This window comes from Ahaetulla prasina, chromosome 1 (assembly GCF_028640845.1).
Source record: "Ahaetulla prasina isolate Xishuangbanna chromosome 1, ASM2864084v1, whole genome shotgun sequence".
Taxonomy (NCBI): domain Eukaryota; kingdom Metazoa; phylum Chordata; class Lepidosauria; order Squamata; family Colubridae; genus Ahaetulla; species Ahaetulla prasina.
Genome location: NC_080539.1, coordinates 53,595,812 through 53,621,406, shown reverse-complemented (window position 1 = coordinate 53,621,406; position 25,595 = coordinate 53,595,812). Strand labels below are relative to the sequence as shown.

The 25,595-nt window shown below is 37.4% G+C and overlaps 1 protein-coding gene across 2 annotated transcripts; it reads right to left on the bottom strand.

The window, feature by feature from the left end:
• On the bottom strand, window positions 1–23,980 carry KCNG3 (potassium voltage-gated channel modifier subfamily G member 3). Of its 2 annotated transcripts, none has more exons than XM_058165247.1 (2): window positions 23,121–23,980; window positions 1–7,328 (listed from the first exon to the last, which is right to left on the bottom strand). In XM_058165247.1, the coding sequence occupies exons 1-2, from the start codon at window positions 23,825–23,827 to the stop codon at window positions 6,683–6,685; spliced, it is 1,353 nt and encodes a 450-aa protein (XP_058021230.1). In that variant the 5' UTR covers window positions 23,828–23,980; the 3' UTR covers window positions 1–6,682. The 2 variants fall into 2 exon arrangements, with proteins under 2 accessions (XP_058021230.1, XP_058021228.1); XM_058165245.1 differs by having other exon boundaries at window positions 23,154–23,963.
• Window positions 23,981–25,595: the final 1,615 nt, after the last annotated feature.

The following is a 25,595-nucleotide window of genomic DNA, read 5'->3' as shown; positions in this document are numbered from 1 at the left end:
GAGTTGGCTTCTACAACACTCATACATGAACAAGCATTGCTCTGAATAGCCACCATAAAGGATTCTTAATTTCCTGTTCAAAATAATGTGATATTAAAATGAAATCTAGACAATCATTTTTACACTTTAAAACCTACAGCAAATGAAACTATAAGTTGTTCAGTGATAAAATAATACACATTGCTTTTACAAGTCCACTGTAAAAACAGCATAACCTGTTGCTACAAAAATCTTTTGATAAAGACTGGAACAGATATGATTAAAGAATAGGGTTTTTTATTTTAATATATATTTCAGCGGATATCTCACTAAAAGTAATAGAGCTTACATTGCAAAGACATGATAAAGTTTGAATATCATTCATTTAAATAGATACCTTTTGCTGAAAAAACAAACATCATCATATGTTTCAAATTTCTTTATTAAAAAATATCAGTCACAATATCAAAATACCTTTTAAATTTCTTGGATGGATTCTGTATTTTAAGATTAAGTTACTCTGCTGTCCTCTTTATGTAAACAAGGAAATCTTAAGACATGCTTATTCTAGAGAATTTTTCATTGCATGCAATAACAATTTATTTCCAGATAGGTATTGATAAGTTTATTTCAAATCTAGATTTTCAAATCTAATCTATCATCAAGGCATCACATTTTCCTGTTTTATTATGCGTATTTCATTTCTTATGTGATGAAATTTTGCTTCAGGGGCTCATAGGTCTTCTTGGTCCAGTTATCTAAATGTTCTATGATTAAGCAAAACAACTACATTTCTTATTCCACTGCTTTTGTTTAATTTTCCATATATTAGAATGTGAATGCCAGTTTGTATAAACAGGCATCTTTTATTGACATGAAATAACAGAAGCTCAGTAATAAATAATAAACAGGTTAATTAAATAAATTATAGCCTCTGGCTGATAAAGATATATAGGAAAGAACAACTATTCTGAACACAGACATGTAACAACTTTATTGTTTTCTTCGGTGTGTACACAAATTGAAATATATGGCAGATATCAAAAACATAATTTTAATGAGGACAACAAATCTGATCTTGGGTAGCTGATGCGTATATGAATAAGAAAAGGAGTAGTTTCAGTTTTGGGTGTATGTCAGAAAGTTATATCTATGAATGAAGGCAAATATGTGCCCCACAGAATCCAATCTGGGTCCGTCACCCAGATTGCAGGATCCAATCTGGGTCCATCACTGATCCTGCAGTTACATAAATGTCATCTAGGTTTCTGGTGTGTGTGTATGAAAGCAGATTTCCATAGTTTGGTGACATTTGTGCTTTGGAGAATGATGATAATGGAAGGACCAGATATGAGCTTTGGGGAAAATTGTGCCACATTGTGAATTAATATAATGGGGTCGGGGAGAAAGAACTATTCTGCTAGTTGACATGAATTGATGAGTGACAAAGTCTTGCTCAAAAACTACAGAAAAATTATTGGCTTCTTCAGAGACTCAAGAATGAATGAGAATGGTGATTGGCAAGAGTCTTAGAAAAAGTTTTAGTTATTTCAAATAGTAGAATCAATCAGTGGTGGGATTCAAATAATTTAACAGCTGGTTCTCTGCCCTAATGATTTCTTCCAACAACCAGTTCACCAAACTGCTCAGAAAGTTAACAACCGGTTCTCCCGAAGTGGTGCGAACTGGCTGAATCCCACCACTGGAATCAATCCATCCTATATAAACATCATCATAAAAATATAGGCAATTCCCCAGAACTATGAAATAAAGGGAACAGCTCTTAGGAGGAAGTACTTTTCTCTCATGCTGCCATGTAGAACAGTCTACCTCTGAAATAAGACTTGCCCGAAGAAAGCAAGTTAAAGTAACCTTCCAGAAGTTTTTTAAAAATTAGAATTAGTATGAGTTATTATTAATGATATTCTGAGTTTATTTCGCACAATTCAAGATGCTGCACATAATGCTCCTGCCTACTTTTTTCCTTATAACCTCCACCAACCTTGGACTAAAGAGAAGACTGACCTGGGGAGTCACCCAGCTGGAGTTTGTGCCTAAAGGAAGATTAGAACTCACAGGTTCCTGGTTTGTAGTCCAGCCCCTTATACATTACAGCAAATCAGATATATTGTTAAATAATGCTATCAGAATATATGTTATTTTATTTGGGTGTTTTTATTATTCCATTTCTGAATGTTATTAGTGCATTTATGTTTGTAATGGATGTTTTATTTCTGCATGCTGTTAAGAGTCATGATTATTATAGTATAAAAATATATAAATACTAATTTTAAGCATGTCTATTCATGCATACACATGAAAAAAGATTGACTAAAAAGTCTTATTGAAATAATTATTATGATTCATTATGAGATAATTGATAGAATAATGGACATGAAAGAAAAGTAGGGATGCAAAAAATCTTGTAATGAAATACTTGCAAAAAGAGAAATGAATTCTATAAAATATTATAGACAAATGTTATCTAATGAAGTGAATGGAAATTGAACATACGGCAAAAGAATGTAAAAATTCCTTGGAACTGAATGAAAAGAATCATGTTACAGCATAACACAGAAATATAGGAGCTATGAAAAGGAATGCCTGGTGAAATGATGGTGTGAAAGAGGCTATGACTGAGAAATAGACACATAATGGTATTTATAGAAAAAAGAGTTGCAAAGATTGTAATCAAGGAGAGTAAAAGAATGAAAAGGAGAGAAAAATAAAAAGAAAATACAGAGCAATTCTGGTGGCTGATTTAGAATGAAATTGAAATGAAGGAATCCTGAAAGAAGAATTTTAGAGACGTATATAGGAATGACAGCAGTATGTTGAAAAAAACACCTCTCAATGCTCAAGAAATGGAGCTAATAAATGCCGTGAGAACATGATAAATCTGCAAGTTCTGATGGTATAATTGGAGAAAGATTAAAATATGGATGTAGCTTCCATTCTAAATTTTTGTAATTTGCCTAATGTTATGTGTGAAAATGCACCTGGGGAAAAAGGACATCATTGTTCTCCAAATTAGGAAGAAGGTAGCAAGTGAATGAATAGCATAAAAATATGTTGAGCTGGTTTGGTCATAAGAATGAATTGCAAAACAAATTATAAGGAAGAGTGAATGGGTCAAATGGAAAGTGAAGTCTTAAAATGTCATGGTCAGGTAGAGTTGATGAGAACTTTTAAAAGTGAGACACGAGAATTACAAGGAACAAAGGACAACGCATGACATCTGATGATTTACAGGGGTGCAACAAGGATGATTTGCAAGGGTAGAAAGATAAGAAGAGGAGTACTGAATGGTTCTGGTGTAAACTAAATTATTACAATATTGACTTTTCTTTTTCTTATCCCATTGGTTAATTTCTTTGGCTTATTATTTCTTATTCCTCTTCTGCACAAAGTCAGGTCATTATGGCAGCTTTTCAAGTCATATAAATAGTACCACTAAGTAGTACAAAAACATGGGTTTTTAAAAAAAAATCAGTTTTTTTTTAAGTGCTATATTTTACATAGTACAATTTACATTGAGCTAGCAGCTCCTCTTGCATATCAATGGAGTTTTATTTGTCATTTGTTCAGTCAATAAATTATTTGGAAGGGTATTTATTCAGATATGCTTGTTTTAATAAGAATCACTGTTGGACTTGAAGATAATAAATCCTATTTGAATGCAACATAGTTGATATAAGTTTTGTGATAATCCAAAATATGTTTATTATATTAAAAAGGGAAAAAATAGTGCTCATTATTATAAAAACAATCTCAGGGGAAATATAGCCAGATAGTTTGGATTTTTTTCTCTAGAAACTAGACAAATACAGTAAATTGCCTTTTTCTACACAAAATTTAATTTGGAGAATTATTCCATATATCAAGTATATATTTGTTTGATTTCCCTAGAGAACTATGTATATTTACTGTCACAATTTTATATATCCTTCCTCCAAGGCACTCAGGTCTGAGTTATGGCATTATCTATTTTATTCACACAACAGGATTGATAAAAGGAAATTTTTCTTTGTACAACAGGTAGTTAACACTATGAAATTCATTGCCCTCAGCTACAGTAATGGCCATTATTTTTTATGTTTTTAAGGGTGCGAGACAGGCTGAGCAGCTAAATATTACCTTCTAAATCTCAGATAAAACACTTTAAAATACCAGCTGCTGGGAAACAACAGTCAATGAATGTTATTGCCTGAAGCTTTCCAGTTGATCATTCTGTGAGACAGAAGTGGGCACAAGATGGTCAGTGGCCTGATTCATCCAGCATCTTCTAACATACTTAATAATCTCTGATTTGAACTGTGAGACAAAAGCCTGCACAAGGCTTTTTAATCATGTCACAGAGCAGCAAGGATCGGAACTCATCAATAACCATCACCCTGGTATTGTATTGTGATATGGGGAAATTCAAGGTATTTTTTACAAGTCTTCATAGTAATGAAGCTTAGTTTGCTGCAGAAGTCATGTTTAGTTCACATAGCAAACCCTCCCTGAAAACATCTATCAAATTGTCAAAGTTCGAAGTTATGCTTCATGACAGCTCTCTTCAATAATTCATCTTTGGTTCCATTGTATCACTTTGACTTATTGCCATGTAAAAGTTACTAGGATTGGAATCCTAGACATTTTTTTTAAAGGGGGTGAAAAAAATTAGGCCCACAGAAAAAAAACCCAGTGATGACAGATTCTCATCTAAGTTGTGAATCTCTAATCTGGAAACTTTACTGACTTTGAATGTTTTAATACAGTGTTACTTGACTTTAACAAAGTTAGATTATTTCCTGAGGTGACAGTAGCACCATAAAGCATCTTATTAAATGCAGTAATGGTTTGACTGCCATGTTCTTCATTTTTCAATTCACTGAAAGAATTTTTAACCAGTGTTTTTATATGAAAATGAATGTTAGAGTTTACTTTTAGTAAGTTTTTAGTTGAATAAGCTTCTGAGAAAAACTCTGTACTAATATTTTAAAATGATGGATCTCAGGGCATCTGACATTAAGGAGGGTATTTTACATATGATTAATGGGAAAAAATATAAATACTCTTCAAGAGAGTCAGATGAGAAATAGACATCATTGTTCATGTTTCAAATATTCTTTTATCTAATTATGTATCTGTTCAAACTTTGTTTTTCTGACATTGTTGAAGAAATGTGCAAGGCTTTTAACTGGAAAGGATGACAAAAAAGAGCATGCATGGTACTAGCAATGATACGATATTTTTAAATATCCAGTTTGTGGCCATTATGTGCTTCAAAATATCATATCAATTTTCTGCAGGAAGATTTTAAACTTGCCTTAGGGTTTGCCTTCAATAGCAGATTTGGGAAGGAGGACAATGATTTTTCTCAAAAACATTTGTACTATTGCTATAAATCAGGAATATCCAACCTTGGCAACTTTAAGACCTGTGGATTTCAATTCCCAAAATTCCCCAGCCAAAATGCTGGCTGGGAAATTCTGGGAGTTGAAGTTCATTGATATTAAAATTGCCAAGATTGGACACCCCTGCTATAAATTGCAACTCATAAACAAAAAGCTACAATCCAAGGAGCTTCACTGGATATATTCTGAAGATTGACCTTCATTACTACTATTACTATTACTATTACTGCTACTACTATTACTATTCAATTTGTATTCTACGCTTCTGATTAGCTTTTTCCTTTCGGAAAAGCAGCTTGTCCTCCCCATACTGAATCAAGATACCCAACTTTCAAGAGTAGCTTTCACGTAAGTTTCAACATAAAGAATCACAATTTTCCCGTAATTCTTTGCATACAATACCAGTAACTTTGTTCCTTATATTGAAACCAAGACCTGTATGTATTGTGTCAAATCCAAACTGAAATGCTGTTAGAAAAAATTCACTGAAATAAATTGGACAAAATAGTGATAGCTAACAAATCTCAGTCATTTTCATGGGTTTCTTCTACATAAACTTGGATCTGACCAGTATTTTTTTAAAAAAAATAATGTATATGTTTAGATGAATATGTTTGTTTATATCTATCAAGGGAGCAATTTAAGGCCTACAAAAATATATTTGCCGCCCCCAACCATTTCTTTTGTAGCTCTGGATCCACTCTGACTACAGTTACTAAAAGTTGGTGGCATCGTTTTCTGCCATTTTGACATGAGAATGCCCTAAAATAGACTTAACATGGTTTGAAAAACAACAGCAACTTTTCCTTTCTGATCAAAACTTTGAAGGGGGGGGGAAAGAACGTTTTGGCTCTGCCCCTTTGCGTCCCCAGTATCTTGCCCCTTGACTATCCACAGGCTGTTACGTGTGGTTCTGGTAATTAAAGGTTGGACATTTCTTATTGATATGTCATTTGAAATTCATTTCAAAATCAAGAGTGTTTTAAATCAAGATGCATTCAGCTCTAAATAGTGCGTACCATCTAGGACTTCTCAGTATTTGGAGAAATGAGCGTGGAAACTTTCACACCTGCTGAGACGATGAAAATGAAGATGTTTTCTCCCTTATGAATCTTGGCTCTTCTGAGGTGAAGAGCAAGTGACCATCCCTCAAACAGAACAGGGAGATATTCCTCTTAAGTCACAGAGTATTGTACCAGCTTCATAATTCCTCAGACACCAAGATGGAAAACAATGAGGAAGAACTTACTACTTTCTTCAATATATTAAGTTCTGCTATGAAATGCAATATGTGCTATTTGTTAATTTAAAAATTCTGCAGAAAGACTCCTGCTATACCTAGCAGACCGGAACTTGAGCTCATGGTAACACTGCACAAAGCTGTGGTATATGAATGTAATAGGCAGGGCTAGCAAAACAATTCCACTGACTACACAAATCCCGCCGAGAATTCTTCCAGGTACCGTGATTGGACAAACATCCCCATAACCAACTGTGGTCATGGAGATGATAACCCACCAGCAAGCAGCAGGAATGCTTGCATAGCCTTCATTGGGTTTTCCTATTTTCAGTCCGTGTTCAAGAAGCTGGGCAAGAGCACTGAAAATTGCCATCGCAACACAAACAAAGACGAGCAGCATCACCATCTCTCTGTAGCATCGCTTCAAAGTCAGGCCGAGTGTCTGGAGGCCGATGAAGTGGCGGGCCAATTTAATCACCCAAAAAATCCTCATCATTCTCAGAACCCGTAAGGTGACTCCAGCCCTCTGAAGCTGAGAATTCTCCCCTGTAAAAATTGTCATCAGCACAGAAATATAATAAGGAGTGATAGCCAGCAAGTCAATGATGTTCAGTGGTCTTTTAGCAAACTCACACTTGTCTTTGGAGACAATGAACCTCACAATGCACTCTGCCGTGAACCAGCCGATGCAAATTGCTTCAATTATCCTGCCAAAAAGAACATAAGCAAAACTATTAAATTTCTTTGAAACTCTTCATTGAGAATATTTTTCAATGCTAGAGGCTTCTTTAATGGACACTATTACACAGACATGGACTAAGACTTTTAGTAGACAAGCATGCCAAATTCAAAGTCAAATGGGACTTTATACAGATCTCTGCTTATTGTCTGTCTTTCCAAAAATCATTATTATGTTAAAAGTCATCTATGTACATCTCTCACCTGGTTTATGTTTTCCTAAAGCCATTTTAAAAATATTTTGATTTCTAAGAGAAGGGATTATTATTATCACTGAAATCAGAGGAACTTTAAGATGTCAGTCAGGTTAAATGTTTTGTATATCTTTTCATTTACTTCTTTGATTTTGGGAAGAGTGAGTTGTATATATGTGAGAAACCATTTAATATTCCTATATTTGGTTCAAACTATACTACAGTTTAATTTCTCTGCGAATACCTCTTCAAAATACTAGTGTTGGGCCATTTAAAATGCTTTTCTGGATGAATGATTACTATTCAGCAGTAAAATACCTCAAGCAGTTCTCCAAAGCATTTGAAATCACCAAACAGAATGGAACAGCTCTGTGTTATTACAACCTTGAAAGAGCAGCAGATAGTTTTTGCGAAATATTAGAATTCAAACAGAAGCTTTAAAACATTGATGATTCTTCTGATTCAAGCTGAATATCATGCTCAGACATGCCTAATGCTTTTTGAACAGAACACAGACTTAATCATTGCAGCAACCCCAGTCATCAAAATAAAAGCCAAAGGAGATCCAAAGCTTCCATAGATTAAGTAATCTCCATATGTGTTGGACTTCAGTTGGCCATTCTTTGAGCTAGCATAGTATGGTAAGGAGCCAATATTCCAGATGTCCAGTAAAGAGCAAAGAGTTGGTTGGCATCCAGATATTTGCAGCAAGATGTGATAGTTCTGCTTAGGGAGATTAAAGTCCAACTCATCTAAAAGACATGGTTTGTTGGGAAATGATGCTCTACAATGATCACTCAACTTCTTCCCACCTCTAAAATCATGCTAAACTATATCCTTGCTGTTTCTTCAAAACAACATAGTTTAAAACAAAGTAGAGGTTCCAGTCTAGCAGTGCTATTATCCCAGAAGTTTTAATGCACAAGGAAGAGAGAACTTGCACTGTAATTCTGAAAATATTCATGGAGATGATATGAATGTGGGACAATTTGGACTCCATGTATATAAAAAAGTAGTAAGTTTGCAACGAACAGTTCTACCCTGCTGTTTTCCTGAATTAATTCCAAAATGTCGAAAATGTCATTTTGAAATTCACTTGGTTTTCATTTCTGCATTTCTTAGACTTCTATCAGCTGGGTATTGAAAAGACAACACCACCCCTCTCTTTGCCCACTGCTTTCCTTGTATTGCAATTAAAAGAGTCTAAAAATTCAGAGCCGGTCAAAATGGGATGCCAAAGTAAGCAAAATCCTATGGCAAGATGAGCATAACTCATGAAGAAATCTCCAAAGCTGGAATCATTTCAGCATTTTTTGGTTCCACAATGGAGATATGCTAAAACAGTTCATCACAGAGTCCTCCCACAGCTGTACTTTTGGCTCAGGCTGTTTTATATCCATCTCCACTGTATACGATGTTTCAATACTTGCATACGATTTTCACCAAGAAAGGAAAGCTTTCCTCCAAAATACTTACCTGTGAATTGAATGAAAAGAAAAGAAACTGCTGTTGAGAACAAAAAATTGGGGAAGACGATGCAAATGACTGGAGATATCACTGCTGAAAAGCATGGTTGCCTTTGAAGATTTGTTTGAAGATGTTTTCCTGATCAATTTTAATCCCTTTTCTAAAGTCTAATCAGGATTTCTCTTTTTTTTCATTCTGTGTGAAGCTACTCCTTCCCCTCACTTCATCTCCATCTATTTCCTTCTTCTTTGCTGTTTCTCTGGAAGTAGAAAGGTACGTTTCTGTGCTTCTGTGTAGGAATGATTTTTGTGTGCCAAAAGATAATGGTTGGTATATGCATCTAGATATTAGATTTTATAAACTCAGTACCTTATTTTATCAGTAATTAATAATCAGTTATTATTAATTCAATTAATATTTTTGTTTGTCCTATCTTTGCTATTTTTTCAAGTAAGGTTTATGAAAGTTTTACAGGCAAAGCTATATGCATATATATGTAACACCTACACCCATATATCAAGGAAGGGGAAATTTCCAGGACTGAATTCAAATAAAATTAGTACCTCTACTGGACCATGTGAAGAAAGTCAACATGGCACAGGGCTTTTCCCTACATTGTAGTTTTTCTGTCTGTTTGCCTTTAGGATTGGTGGTGGTAGTGGAACAGGATAGGGAAATATCTTAAATTGAAGACTGATTTTTTTTCTCCCTGGTAAATATGGTGCAATCTTTTTGTATTGAAATGGGTGGTTTTTTACTTAATTTGTTGGTAGAGTGTTTTAACTTTCTTTTTCAATCCTTAAGATTTATTAACATTGCATATTAAAGAGACAATGGTATTGAGAGACTGGCCAATCATTCTTTACATATTATTTAAACTTAATAACATGATTTACATTTAGTTCACTACCTATCAAGAGAATGTATGTATTTACCTAAGACTAGAGACCTATCCAAATAACAACTTGATCATGTATTTTTAAAAATGGGAGGATTAGTTCTGGTCATCTAACATAACCTGAATGCCGTAATTCATAATAGAGCCTAAACTATTCAATTATGCATATTTTCCTCCATTTCATCAGGGAAGCCTTCTCTGTCTTGTTTTAGTCTTCTCTCTTCATTCTGCTTTCTGAAACCTGTTTCCTGATGAAGAGCAGCAGAATCTGTCAAAATCCTAATAAATGCAACAATGGTGACATTTTATTTCAGAGTGGTACGTGTTAACTTTCTCTGATTATTTTTAATTTAAACAATGAATTATGCAATCTAGGTTTACCCTGGTCTGTTGTTTCCAATTTAGTTCCATACATAATTCTGTTAAGGAACAAAAAAGTAAATAAATATAGAGTAATATGTTATACAATGAGCTATATGTCTACTCAGTGCAAACAATTACTGTATATCTCCCGCACCTTGTAATGCTGAACCACAATCCTTAAAAAAAAAAATTAGTTCCAATGGAGAATGTAGTAATATTTTCAAATCTGGTGCTCTTCCAAGATTTGGGAGGATACTATTTATTTCAGGGGTCTCCAACCTTGGCAACTTTAAGACTTAGGGACTTCAACTCCCAGAAGCTGGCTGAGGAATTCTGGGAGTTGAAGTCCACAAGTCTTAAAGTTGCCAAGGTTGGAGACCCCTGATTTATTTGACATATTTATAAGGACACCTGACTCCAAATGAGTCTGGACAAACAGAGGATGAAAAACAATTAGTCAAAAAATAACAATAAGTTTACCTGGAAGGAATGACCCACAAGTGAACTCTCATACAGGCCTTCTTCTTCTTCCTCCTCTCCTCCTCCATTCACCCTAATCCAAGGCCTGAAGGAAGAACTGGATCTTCAGAATTTATCAGAAGAAAAGCAGGCACCTTGAATCTCTAAGAATTTCCCATGTGTTTTGGAATTAAACTCATTCAAAATTGTAGTTCAGCATTACTTGCCGGGACACAGAGACAGCTGACATGAAAAATAATGAAGCTAAATATTCCAATAGATAGGACCATTTTATTTCTTTTGTATTAAAGCTTCTTTAATTTAGAATATTTATTACACTTCTAAGAAAATTATTTTAACAATTGTATGATGATTCTAAACTTAGATCTCTTAAAACTCTCCGAGTCCTGGGAGATTACTCTAAACCAGTCCTTTCATTTAATTACTTTCTTACTTTTTGCTCTTATGGATAAGACTTAAATAAAATAGACTTCTAGTTTAAACTGCTTCAGAATTTATTAAAAATCAGGAATAGGGCTAGTTTGTTGTATTCAAAGTAATTATATTCTGAGCTGTCAAAGCAGCTTTCAGTTGCAAACTGCACATTTTTCTTTACAAAGTTTTATCAAATTTTTCTGCAAATTTGTTGAGAGCTAAAAATAGAAAAATCAAAGGAATGGCCTTATCATCCACTAAATATCTGAATAAAATGGAATATACAAGACAAGAAACATGAAGTGGGGAAAAACAAAAGACAAGACAGCCTGTGATTAAACTTGACAACATCAGTTTGTGGATGAGGATGTGCTTTTATTCTTGCATCACCTTTAGAAACCAACAGCATATTCCCACCACTACCTTTACACAATCCCAATAAAATCAGTAATTAACCTTTTCTGAATTGTTTAAAAGTAAATGTGAATTTGGGGTAGAATAACATTTATTATTTGTTCAGAAGGAAGATTTACTAGCACTTACCTTCAAGTATACTTAGATTCTGTGGATCATCAAATCTAGCACAATGCTATTTGTATTAATTTTGCTTGTTTTCTATTTGCTGTTCTTCCTCATTCTTGCCTATGCCAACAATCTCCTTCACAATTGTTCTTTCTGCACCCACCCTTGCATAAATCTATCCTATGACAGGTCAAACAGGCAGTGAAAAAGCAGTACTGCTTAATTCCTTCTTTGCATCTGTCTACGCAAAATGGAAAATAGCCAACCTATCAAAAGCAGCACTATGGAGACAGAACAGGAATGCAGATCAAAACAGGCAAAAATAGATAAGATTTCTGAATGAAATGTTTTAGAACTCCTGTAGCACAGGGGAACTGCAAAGGTCTGGAAAAGAGCTTATGTGGTTCCAGTGACAAAAAAACTGCAAGAAACTACAGACCAATCAGCTTGACATCAATACCTACAAAACTCCTGAAAATAATAATCAAGCAGCAGTTTTGTACACATCTAGAAATGAACAAGGCAATTACTGGAAGCCAACATGGGTTTGTTAAAAACAGATCATGCCAGATCAACAAACCAATTTTATTACTTTCTATGATAAAGCGATTAAATTAGTGTATCAGTGAAATACTATGGATATAGTGTACTTAGACTTCAATATGGTGAAGTATTTGACGAAGTGGACCACTCCATGTACAGCTACGTGGAAGGAACCATGCAGTGGGATACCTCAAAATTTTGGGCTCTTCAAAAATCCTCATAAATGATCTAGATGAGATGATAGAAGGGGAAACTCATCAAATCTGCAGACAACAACAACCAAGAGGAAAAGTTTGGAAGATAAGCTCAAGATTCAGGATCTTGACAGACCTGAGCACTGGAACTTATCCAACAAGGTCAGTTCAATGGTGAGAAAAGTAAGATCCTGCCCTTAGGTAGGAAAAACCATTTGCATAGGTATAGAATAGGAGGTACCTGCTCAAAAGTAGTATCTCTGAGAGGGATTTAGGCATCCTGGTGTATAATTGTTTAAGTATGAATCAGTAGTGTGCGGCAGCTGCCAAAAACCCAAGGCATCTAGGCTGCATCAACAGAAGGATAGCATCATGGGAAATGATAGTACTTGTGAGGCCACACTTGGAATATTGCAACCAGTTCTGGAAACCACAATTCAAAAAAAAGTGTAGAGAAGAGCAATAAAGATGATAATGGGACTGAACACTAAACCATACAATGAATGACTAAAGGAATTAGGTATGTTTAGCATAATAAAGATAGCAGTCTTTCAATATCTGAAGGGCTGTCATAGGAAAGAGGATGTCAATTTATTTTCCATAGCAACTGAGGGCAAGACAGGAAACAATGGGTGGAAGCTCATGGAGGGTCAACTAGAAATGTGAAGGAATTTCCTGACAGTGAGAGTGATTAAGCAATGGAAGAACTTGCCTTCCAAGGTTGTGGATATTCCATCACTGGAGGTTTTCAAGAAAAGATTGGACAGCAATTTGTCCAGGATGGTATAAGAACTCCTGCCTTGAGCAAGGGGTTGGACTAGAAGACCACCAAGGTTCCTTCCAGCCCTATGATTCTATAATTCTATGGGAACCATTGGTCCAGTTTGATTAATGCTGGTCACTTTGATTAAAATCCTTTTCAAAAATATTAGCATTTTTTCAAGTTCTACTATATGAAATCCTTATATGGATTTCACATAATTTTTTATAAACTTCAATCCAATATGATGTAGGTTTGTACTAAAAGGGAATTCATGTAACATTTATTATCCTTCCAATGTTTAAGAGCCAGCAACTGTTTTAGCATGAGAAAAGGAGGGAAAGAAAACAACTCTTAGTTCTCAATATCACTCCAAATAGAATATGCCAATGTAGCAGTATAGTTCTGTCCCATATTTTAGATCTGCCTCCAAAACAGTTCAGTGTATAAACTACCGCAGGGGTGTCAAACTCAAGGCCCGGGGCCCAAATCCAGCCCGGGGGGTACTTAGATTTGGCCGGTGGGTTCGCCTTCGAAACAGCAAAGGACCAGCCTGCAGCGCTCTGCCAATGAAAATAGGCTCCCAAGCTCCATTTTCAGCTGCCACAGCCTCCTGCAATCCTCTGCCAGTGAAAACGGAGTTTGCACGCAGCCCTCCCGAGCTCCATTTTCACTAGCAGAGGGTTGCAGGATGCTATGGCAGCTGAAAACGGAGCTTGAGAGCACTTGGCAGAGCACTTGGGCCACCACAAGCTGGCCATGCCCACCTGGCCACAACCACCCCGACCCCCCAAGGTCAAACACAACCCTGAAGCGGCCCTCAATGAAATTGAGTTTGACAACCCTGATCTAGAGAATGACACTACAAAGGAAGAAAAAGGGTGACTTGCCCATAAGAGCTAATGGGCCCCTAAGTAGTCTTGCCGGGAGACAATTGAGCACCAGATCAAATTATCAAATAGTTCCTCCTTTTACCCTAACCCCAGTTCAAGAGGTTTTGTGCAACTAAGTTTGATGCACTGGATGTCCTATCTGTTCTCCCTTTCTTCAAAAACAAATTCTTGTTCCTTTATTTGGCTTTTATCCGTTTTATCTCCCTAAGCTTCAAAGTCAGTTGGTAATAACATATTTGGAAACTGACAATCCTCTGCTTGTCAATTCCTAAACTTGAAGACATACCATTCAGTACAAACAAAGCAAAATTTTAAGCCACAATTCCGTCTACTTCACTGAAAGTAAATCCCATTAAATTGTAAAGTTTTCCCCATGAAAAATGCATATATATTTGCTGCAGTGTTTAGCATATGCTAAAAACGGTAAATATGTTCTTAGCTTTTCTTCCTAAAGCAGCTGGATTAGACAACAATTTCCAGTACCTCCAGCAAGCCTATCTATGGTAACTGTACTGCTGAGACTGATGGGAAACTAATCCAGCTCTACTGAATGCTCCAAATTGAGGTCTAGTCATACAACTAAAAATTTAAAAGGATTTGTGGATTCTTTTGTGGATTTGAATGTGGTGTAAATATGACTTAGTTATCTATGTTTAAAGGGAATTTAAAACGAAGTTTAAATGCTTACAGGCTAAGACTGCCAACTTTCTTTTAGCTTATGACAAAGTTTTAGTTTTCATTAAAGTATGAGTATTCTGCTACAGTATTGACATTCTTTAGAATATCAATCAGCAAAATGATAGTTTTTGATTGATATGGTTAGCTGCCTAGCTAATGATAGCTAACATTTGCAGAACCAGATGCTGAAGTTTAATTCTGTTTAAGAATCCAATCATTTTATGCTCAGCTAAACACAAACGGACTCACAACTCATGCATATGGTGTTAAGGGCTGGATGGCTCAGTCTTGTTTCTGAGGCTAGTAAGTTTCTAATATTCATCTCTAACTCTCTAAAAGCTTCCATTAGACAGATTTACTGTCATTACAGGATTAGTGTGCATGTGTTCTATGTGGCTTCATAGTGTCAGGTAGTATTACCTATTACACTAAAGCACTAAAAAAGCTTCCCAGGATTAGATTTTCCATAGCATATAATTCAATAGGTTATGCTCAGAATTCATTTACTGTGAAATTCACAAGCCAAGATCCTTTATGAGGTCTCTGCCATTTGGAACCAAGTGGAAAATGGAGTTTACATTTTCAAAAGCTAAAGAAATTCAAGTTCAGTTCTTCCATTTCTCTTTCACAGAAGGAAGGGAAAACCTTCTGTGGATTATTTTCCACACGTTTATCCCCATGATAACTACCATCCTGTTCTCCAAACAATATGGTTACATTATAATATACACGTAATGTATATTACCATTATTACCATGTAGTAATGGTTTTAATGTGTTATATTACACTAGAAAATTTTTTTCTCCCCCTAATTCATCCCCATCAAGGTAACACAAGCACTCTTTTAAAAACAGCAACTTTGCTCATGCCATCATCCTAGAACATTTAAAGAAAAAGGAATGCTTATTAAGCAACCTTAAGCTTTTAGGTTTCTCATATCCACACAATCCAAATAAGTGATTGTTTCAGGATCCAATGTGGACTGTTACGGGGACCACGGGTTTGGTCTTTGACCCAGACAATATTATCCTGGGACACGTATATTTGTCTTTATTCATAAGCGATTGTACTTTGCTGCTTTGTCCCCTTTTTCCCTTTTTTCCCCACTTTTCTGATTAATCTCATGACCGAGTTAAGCTTTTCCTGTAGTTTCAGTGGGAACAAAGAGAATGAAGTATGTATGATTGTTGCCTTGGGGACTGCTTTTTGTTTTTAGGGCAGAGCTGAGGCAGTTGCCCTGCCTGCCTGCTTCATTGTTTTAAGGCTTATCCATGCTTGCTCGCAATGTCACAGGGACCTATGGACATACAGTGCTTGCAGCTGTCTCAGAACTGTGTTACACCCCTTGGTTGTAAAGAACACCAAGTGGCTGTGGGTTGCAATCAGCCAGGTAAATCTTGCCTCTGAAAAAAATCAGCCACCATTAAGAGAGAATAAAAACAGAGCTTTTCTCTGACTGGCCATGGATACTTGTGATTCAGTCTCCCTCTCTTTGGAGATTCCCATGTTTCCATGCAGTGATATTTGGGTGGTTACTTGACTGCTTTGGTTTTTGCCAGGAGGCTATTGCCACCTGCTTCCTATAATAAGAGAGCAATTAAATGCAAAGCATAAATATATTATTGATTTCTATGGAAATCAGGTGCTTAACTTACCAAAAAAGAGAAAAGCTATTTTGCAAATGATGATGATGAGAATGTGCCTAAGAATATCACAAATTGTTTTCAATATGCAATGCCAGCAACTGGGTTCTTTTATATTCCCTGCTGAAATACTGTGGGTTGCAAATGCATTATGTTTTCTTCCTTAATTGTGATAATTTATTTATTCTTGAGAGCAAAAGGGGACAACTACTCATGGAAAGCAAACCTGATATTTTTAGAGACCACAAAGTAATCTTATACGTTAATCTGAAATACATTGTTTGGCAGTTATTTGTACTTCACTGAGTGGATTTTTTTTTTAATCCAAACATGCAGAATTAGGATATAAAACTAGAGTTCTCAACTAAAAGGCAACTAATCTGCACTTCCACAATCTGTTCTGGAAGACTACATTACAAGTAAAATACTCGACATATGATATCATCATACAAACATTTTTTCTTGCCATCTTTCATTCTCAAAAATATGCATGCCAATCTGGATTATTGGATTTGGAATAGTTCTACTTAAAGTGAATAAAACTGCATCAACAAAAGTACCATATACTGCAAATGCCTGACACTCCTGAAATTTCTAAATAAGCTCAAATCTTTTGAAGACATTTGCTTGTGTATTAAGATTGCTAACATTTATACAACTAAATTATGATATTATTTATGTGTTCTATTCACTTTTAGTTGCCCTCTTAAAAAAATAACACCCAAACAAGCCACATTTGTGTTCCATTGTTACAAGCTGAAACTTAAACTTTTCTAAGAATCTAGTAAAATGCAAAAAAAAAAAAAATTACAAAATGGAAGGCCACAGCTTGCAACTTGACAAATTATTAAATTCTAGAGGATTGGGAAAATAATATTAGGAAAAATGATTGTCCTCCAAAGAAGAGAAACAAATAATTTGTTCCAAATTATTCCAAAGGTAGCAACAAAACACAAAAAGTTGGGTATCTGTTTAGTTTATCAGGTGCATTTTATGCACTTATGATGTGCTTTGTGCATTTATAATGCACAAAGACAAGCCACCATGAGCCTTGTAACTTGCAGAATAAATTTTCACACAGCTGCCAGTGGTGGTTTTCTAAAGTTTCGCAGCTCAGATAAAGCAAGCTTACATAATGCCCCAAAATGAAATTGTGGGTGCATTGTTAGTTTTTTCCAATAACAAGCTAATGCAATTTTAGGCTGTTCACATATCTCATTAGGACAAAAATGAATGCATGGATTAGTGCATGGAAGGCCAAACTGCCACTAATAAGGTGTTTTCCTGCCTCTTGTTGCATCTCCTGGATTATTCTGTCAAAATTCGTCAGCAAATTGCCAAATTAAGATAGTAGTTTCTTTATTTAAATAAAAAACAGATTTATAAGATGCATATAATAAATTTTCAGTAGTTTAACAAAAGCCAAATTGAAAAAATGCATTAAAACTTCCATCTCTTCTTTTCTGTTGTCATACTTTACTGCCGCATCCCCTGCAGTATTTAGTGGTTGAAAAAACAGTTAAGAAAAATAAAGGGTTGGTATTAGCCCTAAAACTATTATTCACCCTTAGCTTAAGTTTATATATGAACCATCAGGTATTAAAGTTCTCACAAACCTGGATGTTCTTGCAACAACAGCAGTGCTGTGAAATGTGAAATGTGTAGAACAATTAACAATTTTGACAAAGTAAGGAAGATCTACATAGGCCGCTGAATCTAGGTCTACCCTTTAGAATAGAATAGAATAGAATAGAATAGAATAGAATAGAATAGAATAGAATAGAATAGAATAGAATAGAATAATAACTTTATTGTCACTTTGAACGTACACTAATCGGCATACATTAAAATGAAATGTCATTGCATACAGCTCTCAAAGGTTGAGATGATCAACCAGTGTTTTTTGAAATTTGTGTGGATGTAAATCTTCATCTGGAACCAGAGTTATCCAAAAACATCCCTATATGGGTACAGCTGAGGTTTAAACAGAAGTATGGGAAAAACTGTAGGAAAAAATATTCTACAGTTATAGGAGAATATATGTAGCTCAGGGTTGAAATGAGGAGTCCTCGGTGCTCTCTGAGCTTGGTTGTTTTCTTGCAGATGTTTGATTAGGTAACATTATCAGTGCTAGTTTGTTATAATGATATATAGTAATGTAATGATGAAATGTCTGTAAGAAAACAGCCACGTGCAGGGAGCATCAGGGCCCCTGAAAAAATATTCAGCTGAAAATAAACTGGTCTGTGTTAGTGCTGAGTCACATTATCAATCAGCATAATTAAGCAGCTTGCAGACAAATTCTGCAAATTGTTACGATTAAAGTTAACAAACAAATGTGATGTTAGCGTTTCGGGAGACCAATCTTGTTCCTCACAAAATAAAAGCAAAGGTAGGGGGGATGCATACACAAAACAAAATCAGAACTTTTCTTGTTCCTTCAGAGTAGTGCATATATTCTTATTGTGATGGCAAAGAACAGAAAAATTGTAGCCTTAAAAATCTTTGGTTTTTGAATTTCAGCCAACTCTTTCATGAAAAGATCTATAATCAAGAAATTTATTTAAGTAACAGCTACTTGATATGTTCAGTAAAACAAATCTCTTTAACATTACTTACAGCATTTTGGATAGCTGGCCATCTCTGACAGGTAACACAACACTAAATTTCCTCCACTGGCAGGATGTGAGACTAGATGACTTTTGAGATCTTTTCAATTCTAGGACTCTATAAGGCAGATGTGTGTCTTTTTTCATTGCATGTATTTGATATATTATATAGAACTCAATAGCACACATTTCTGTGAATTACTTTCCATTAGCAAAAAAGAGGTGGATTCCCACCCTCCTGGAAGATTTTAATAGAAACCTAAAGATCTATTGGTATAGCAAGTGTTCTTTTTAATGTGAGGTCCATGGTGCACTGATGACATTACCTAGTTTGGTAATGAAATGTCTGCAAAAAAGCAGCCAAACTCAGGGAGAACCAAGGACCCCACAGTTCAGTCCCGAGCTAAAAATATTCTCTTCCATTCTTTTTAATCTCTGCAGTTTTTATGACTTTATATGATCACTGATGTGTGTGTATTTGGTAACATTTATTACTTTTTTTTCATTCTGGTTTAATTGATATTATTTGCTGTACTTCATTGTTGTACTGTAAACTGGCATAGGGCCTGAGTACCTGAGAGAGTGTTTGTTTTTAAGTATTTCTGCCTGCTAAATACATTTTGGCAAAGTTGGTTCCCACCCCACCCCTTCTAATAATCATGTCATCATATGGGACCAAGGAAGTATGCCTTCTATGTTGCAATCCCTTTCCTCTGGAACAGCTTCCCTCCGGAGATATGGACAACACCAAAAGCACTGCCTGGCTAGGTGACTCACTGGTTAAGACGCTGAGCTTTTCGTTCAGAAAGTTCGGCGGTTCAAATCCCTAGTATAGGTCTCCTGTGTGAGCAGGGGGTTGGACTAGATGACCTCCAAGGTCCCTTCCAACTCTGTTACTGTTACACTTTAGAAGAAAAGCACTTTGGTCTCAGGCCAGAAGTTGATGTTTTTGTGGGGCCCCTCATGTCTTTGTGGGGCCCCTGGTTTGATATGGTTTGATTGTTTTAGGCCCAGCTGCCTGTGGGATTTAACTGTTTTATTGTTTTATATTTGTAAGTAGCCTAGTCTATAAGAATAGGTGGCTGTTATAAAGCTCATTATCACAACCCATCATCTGCCATTAGCAGGCATGCCAGGAGTGTGAGGATATAAATTTTAAAATGAACAGTTCTATATATTTTATACACATTAGATATGTATACATAACATCTGTTCATAGAAGAATATATGTTCTTGTATATGTTATTACTTGTCACTGGACTGATCTTTTTTTTGGGTGAGTTGTATGTTAAAGCTGCTTTCATCACTAAAACAACCCTATCGGATGATTAGCCCATGACCCTTGCTTCTTAAAACCAAAGAAAAATTACTTCAGAAAAACTTGAAATAAATATGTTGGAGATCATTAGGCTATTAATTAGAAGGTACTAGCTAGCTTTGCCGATTTATGGATTAAAAGATTACTTCATTTTACTTAGATTTAAGGGTCATTTTATCCTATTTTTGTATAAAATTTCATGTTGCTTGTATTTAAACAAAATATCAAGGCATTGTGTAAACCTATCATTTAATTAGCTAAACCAACTATACTGTTTAAAAAACTTGCATCATGTCTATGGGATTAAAAAATCTTACTGTAGTCAGATCTTGAGATATATAAGGAAGCAAAATAGAGCACCGTATATCTGTGTGCGTAATCAGGATGTGAGTGATGGCACTAATAAGGCTGCTCACATTAAGGTTATAAAGTATTCTTTAATTTGAAGCATACCTTATTTTGTAGCACTTTTCAAGTTGCAGATCCCATTTGGCAATCCTGCTTCTTGAAATAAAATAACTCGTTGAGCTAAGACTATTTCAGTTGGTACAACCTTCTGGTTCCATTAAAGAACAAGTCAAGAGTATGTAAAGTACAATCTGATGGTTGCAATCAGACTGTAGAAAGATGACATATGACTGCAGCACCATTTAAATTCAAATGTCCCTTTGAGCAAAACTGGTTGGCAATCCTTTTGGCAACCTGTTTAGAAAGCTTCCTCTTAAACATATAGGTTTCAATTTGGAGTTTGTATATAGTTATGGGAAGATTATTCAAAAAGTAAGATGCTTATTTTATAATAATGTTTTACTTCAGGGGCAGGATAAATAGCAATAATCACAGTTTCCAGTACTTCAGTGGCAGCAGGTGCAATTATATAATGATGTAATAAGCCTTTCCTATCACTCCTTTTGAGTACTATAAAACTTGGAAAACAAAATCTAGATGACTGCAACCATGGTGGAAAGTAGAAAAAATCAGAACTGCAGATACAAGAGTACTTTAAGGCTATGATTCTGCAAAATCAATGGCATAGATTATTTTCTAAAGAGAAAATATTCCAGGAATAATAGGCATTTGAAGCAAATGAAATCTGGCATATTTTCCTCTCTTACGTGGGACACAAAGATAATTAAGATAATACTATTACTGGCCCAGCTTCTGTGGGTGGAAGTAATTAAGCTTTCATAGATCTACATTAGACAAATGGAAGAATACCATTATAGGTACATTCTTAACAGCATCAAAAAATAACCCAAGAAAATATATCTATATAGGATAAAGCATGAAAAGTTGTCTGTATACAATACAAATATATATTTGTTTGATGCATGATTGAATGTATTATAAAATCAATAATCTTTGAAAAAGTTGTTGATCTGTGGGACAATTTGTTTTATGGTAAAAGGATTTGCCTTGACCTTTTTCCCAATTTGGCACCCCTCCTAAAATATTGCAATTACAATGTCAGATATCTGTTGAGCAAAGACAGTGGCCATTCTATTTAGGTATTCTGGATTTTACAATCACACTTTGAATAAATCAGTTCAGATGGAGATAACAGCTGTGGTTCAGCAGGCAGCAAATCTGAGGAAAAGGAGGACAAATTTCAGTGCTGGCCTCAAGTTGCCAGATCATGTTGGTTCCAACCTGATTAAGAACTGAAATATCAAACCTATTTTTTTTCCAAACTTCTTTTAAACTTCCATAAAAAATATAAGAACTTTCATAAGGGAGTCTTGGAGATATGTTCTGGGCAAGATGAACAAAATGTAAATTGAGTTCTTCTAGTTGATCCCTGGCTGATCTGCAGTTTATCAGTAGGAATCTTTTTCTTCTAAATTAAGCTACAGAAATTAACCAGGCTTGGGGTAACCATGAGGGGATTTTTGTAGAACTGAGAGTTCAGTCTTGTTACCAAAAATAAATTCTTAGGCTCAGAATGTGCTGAAAGACACCCTGTTCTTTAACTGGTGTGTATGTCTTTGCGCCTGACTCTGGTGGGTGGGTCTGAGGGCTTTTGGTAAAAAAAATAATAAAGCAAATTCAAAAAGGCTGCTCTCCTTAGTTCTAAATGGCTTGTAAACCACTTACTGGCATTGAACATGAAGTTAGTACACGCCTAATATTCATTAGATTTCTTCCTATAGCAGGAACTGATAGAAAATGACTGAGAACAATGAAGGATATTTTTCTGCCTCTATGTGATTTTCCCAAGTTAAATACCCTTTGACTGAAGGATTCTCAGAAAAAAAATTGGTAGCTTCTGTATAAAACAACTTTAACAGACTTCTCTGGGGAAGAACAAAATCCTTCCAATGAAAAGGACAACACATTTTTGCATGATACCAAGAGGCCATTTATTTGTTCCAAAGCAGCCACTATAGTCCAGAAAACTTGGCTGACTGATTAGGGTAGTTTCAGCATTATTTTATCCGTTTCACTGGAGCTCAAGGAGGTTTTTACCTGTAAATGCTACAAGACTCACACAGTGAATTCTGTTTTTCTAGTAGCCTGAAGTAAGCCCCGTTAAATTTAACCTTGATTCCCAGGAAAGCCAAACCCATCTATAAGTTGTATTGGTAAACAGTCCCTTAGAAGTTACTGATCTGGTTTTAAGAACCACCTGGTTGTTAAACCAAGCTTACCCCTTGCCAAATGAGATGGGTAATGAGTTGGGATCTCCAATGTGGCAAACTGATGCTGGCAGAAGAAGACACAGAGAAGACCAGATGGGACAGAGGTCACACCACTGATGGGGGAAATATTAATCACTTCATCCTACCCTGAAGGCTCCCTGATTGAGTCTGCTGTGTACCTGCTCTGCTCCTCCAGGCTTCGGTTCTCAGCTGTACGCCACTCCGGCATGGTGCTGGCACACAGCACCACCATGGAGACGATGACGAACAGGATGGAAATGGTGGCCAGGATCTGGGCAGCCACCGACGAGGTGGGCTCCTCGAAAGTTCTCCTCATCCTTTCCAGCCATTTCTTCTCGCCGGCACCAGGTGGGGCCACAGCATCGCCGCTCCTCTGGCCCTTGGGTAGCTCGGGATGGCCGTTGCTTTTGCCACTCCCGCCTCCGAAGGGCTCCACCCGGATGTCTTCTGCCGAATAGAAGGTATAAGTATCGGACATGCGGTCGTCCAGCCGGCGCTGGCAGCAATAGTCCAGGTGGGATCCCTCCAGGCCCCAGTAGATCATCTCGTTGTAGAAGGAGAGTTCACACATGTGGGGCACAAAGCGCAGGTGGCCGTAGCGCACGTACAGCAAGATAAAGCCGAAGGCTTCGGAGTGCCGGTCGAAGAAGTACTCGTTCCGCTCGCGGTCGTAGTCGTCGCACACCTCGAGGACGTCTTGCTCCGACAGGCAGCCGTGCAGGCGGCTCACCCGCCGGAGGGGAAAGTCCTTCAGCACCTCCCGAGAGAAAGAGTAGCGGGTGCCCCCCACGTTCAACACCACCACCGGCGGGCCACCCCGGCCAAAGGTCATGGCTTGTCGGGGGGACACAGAAGCAGAAAGGGGACGCGAGGGGGGGAAATGGCGGCTCCGGCTGCCTTCAGCCCCCGAGGAGCGGGGCCGGGAAGGGCGGGGTCCGGCTGCCCCCCCGGCTTGTCTTCGGGCAGGCGGGCGCCCTCTGGGTTCTCTCGGTCCCTTCACCCCCCCCACCCCTTTCCCCTTCCCGCCTCCCCCCCCCCACTTCGCCGTCCACGAGGCGGGAACGGCGGCTCTGCTGTCCCGGCAAGGCGTCGAGCGCGCGGCGGTGCGCCTCCTCGAACAACCCAGAGAGTCTTGGCTATGCCCCTGGCTTCAGCGAAGGGTGGCGGCGGGCGCCTCGTTGCGCCCGGAGCAAGCGGCTACCGGAGTGCCCAGGGCTGCTTGTAGAGAAGCGCAGCCGCCGCCGTCGCCGCCGAGCAAAACCCGGCTGGCAGTGGAGCGCATGGCTGAAGGAGCCGAGGGAAACTCCTGCGAAGTTGGGTCGGTTCGGGGCTCCTCCGCTAAGCGCAACCTTGCTTAGCCCCTCACGGCACCGGCTCTGACAGCGACGCTCTCAGGCTGAGATGCCCAGCGGCTTTCGGAGCAGAGACTGAGGCGGTGGGGAAGAGACACGCCTCTTCCCTCGCTCCCTCCCGCCCTTCCTCCCTGCCCAAGCACCGGAGTTGCCTCTCTCCGACTATGCTGGGAGGAGAGTAGAACCGCCTGAAAGAATTCCCTGCTTTTCGCTCTTGATCAATCAAGCGCCTTGCTGACGGTTACATTTTCTTTCGACCGGCGGATTTCCAGTCTTGCTCCGCGGAGTTGTCCTTCCTTTATTCCCTCCTCAACATTCTCTGGTCTCCCATTTGGGAATGTTTCATTCGCATTGATTAAAAAGTTCTGATTTCTTTCCCAGACCAGCAATTTTACCAAAAAAATTGACAGGACTGACTGAAAGGGGGGTGGGAGTTTGAATTGGTACACCCCCACGGTTTTTTCCCTTATTATTTTATTTCCCTGGCTCTAACACATTTATATCAATTTAACTGATTATAAAGCACTTTTGAGGGACACTTTTGAGGCACTTTTGAAAGATTATAAAGCACTTTTGAAGGCTCAGTGGCTAAGATGCTGAGCTTGTTGATCGAAAGGTTGGCAGTTCAGAGGTTCGAATCCCTAGTGCCCCGTAACCAGGTGAGCGCCCGTTACTTGTCCCAGCTTCTGCCAACCTAGCAGTTTGAAAGCACGTAAAATGTGCAAGTAGAAAAGTAGGGATCACCTTTGGTATGAAGGAAACAGGGTTCTGTTCCCCTTTGGTGTTTAGTCATGCTGACCCCATGACCACAGATACGTCTTCGGACACCGCTGGCTCTTCGGCTTTGAAACGGAGATGAGCACCGCCCCCTAGAGTTGGGAATGATTACTACGTATGTGCGAGGGGAACCTTTACCTTTAAAGCACTTTTATCCTTCTAGACTTGGAGTACAGTAAATACACTTTCTGGATGTTTGAAACAAGCTTCTCTAACTGACTTGCAGTTGCTGATGATTCTTTTAGAATTGGTACCCTGGTTATGTTTAGAGCTTCTGGAAGGAAAAAATGGGAGGAAGGGAATAATAAAATTCTTATTTTCTTGTACTACAGAGTTGGACAAAAAATCCTTAGAAAATGTAGGCATTACATTCATCTAACACATGCTTTACAAACTAGTGAAGCAGAAATATTTGATCACTACCTTTCTTCTTGTTTATTTAAAGTTTCTTGGAATCAGATGGCATATGTA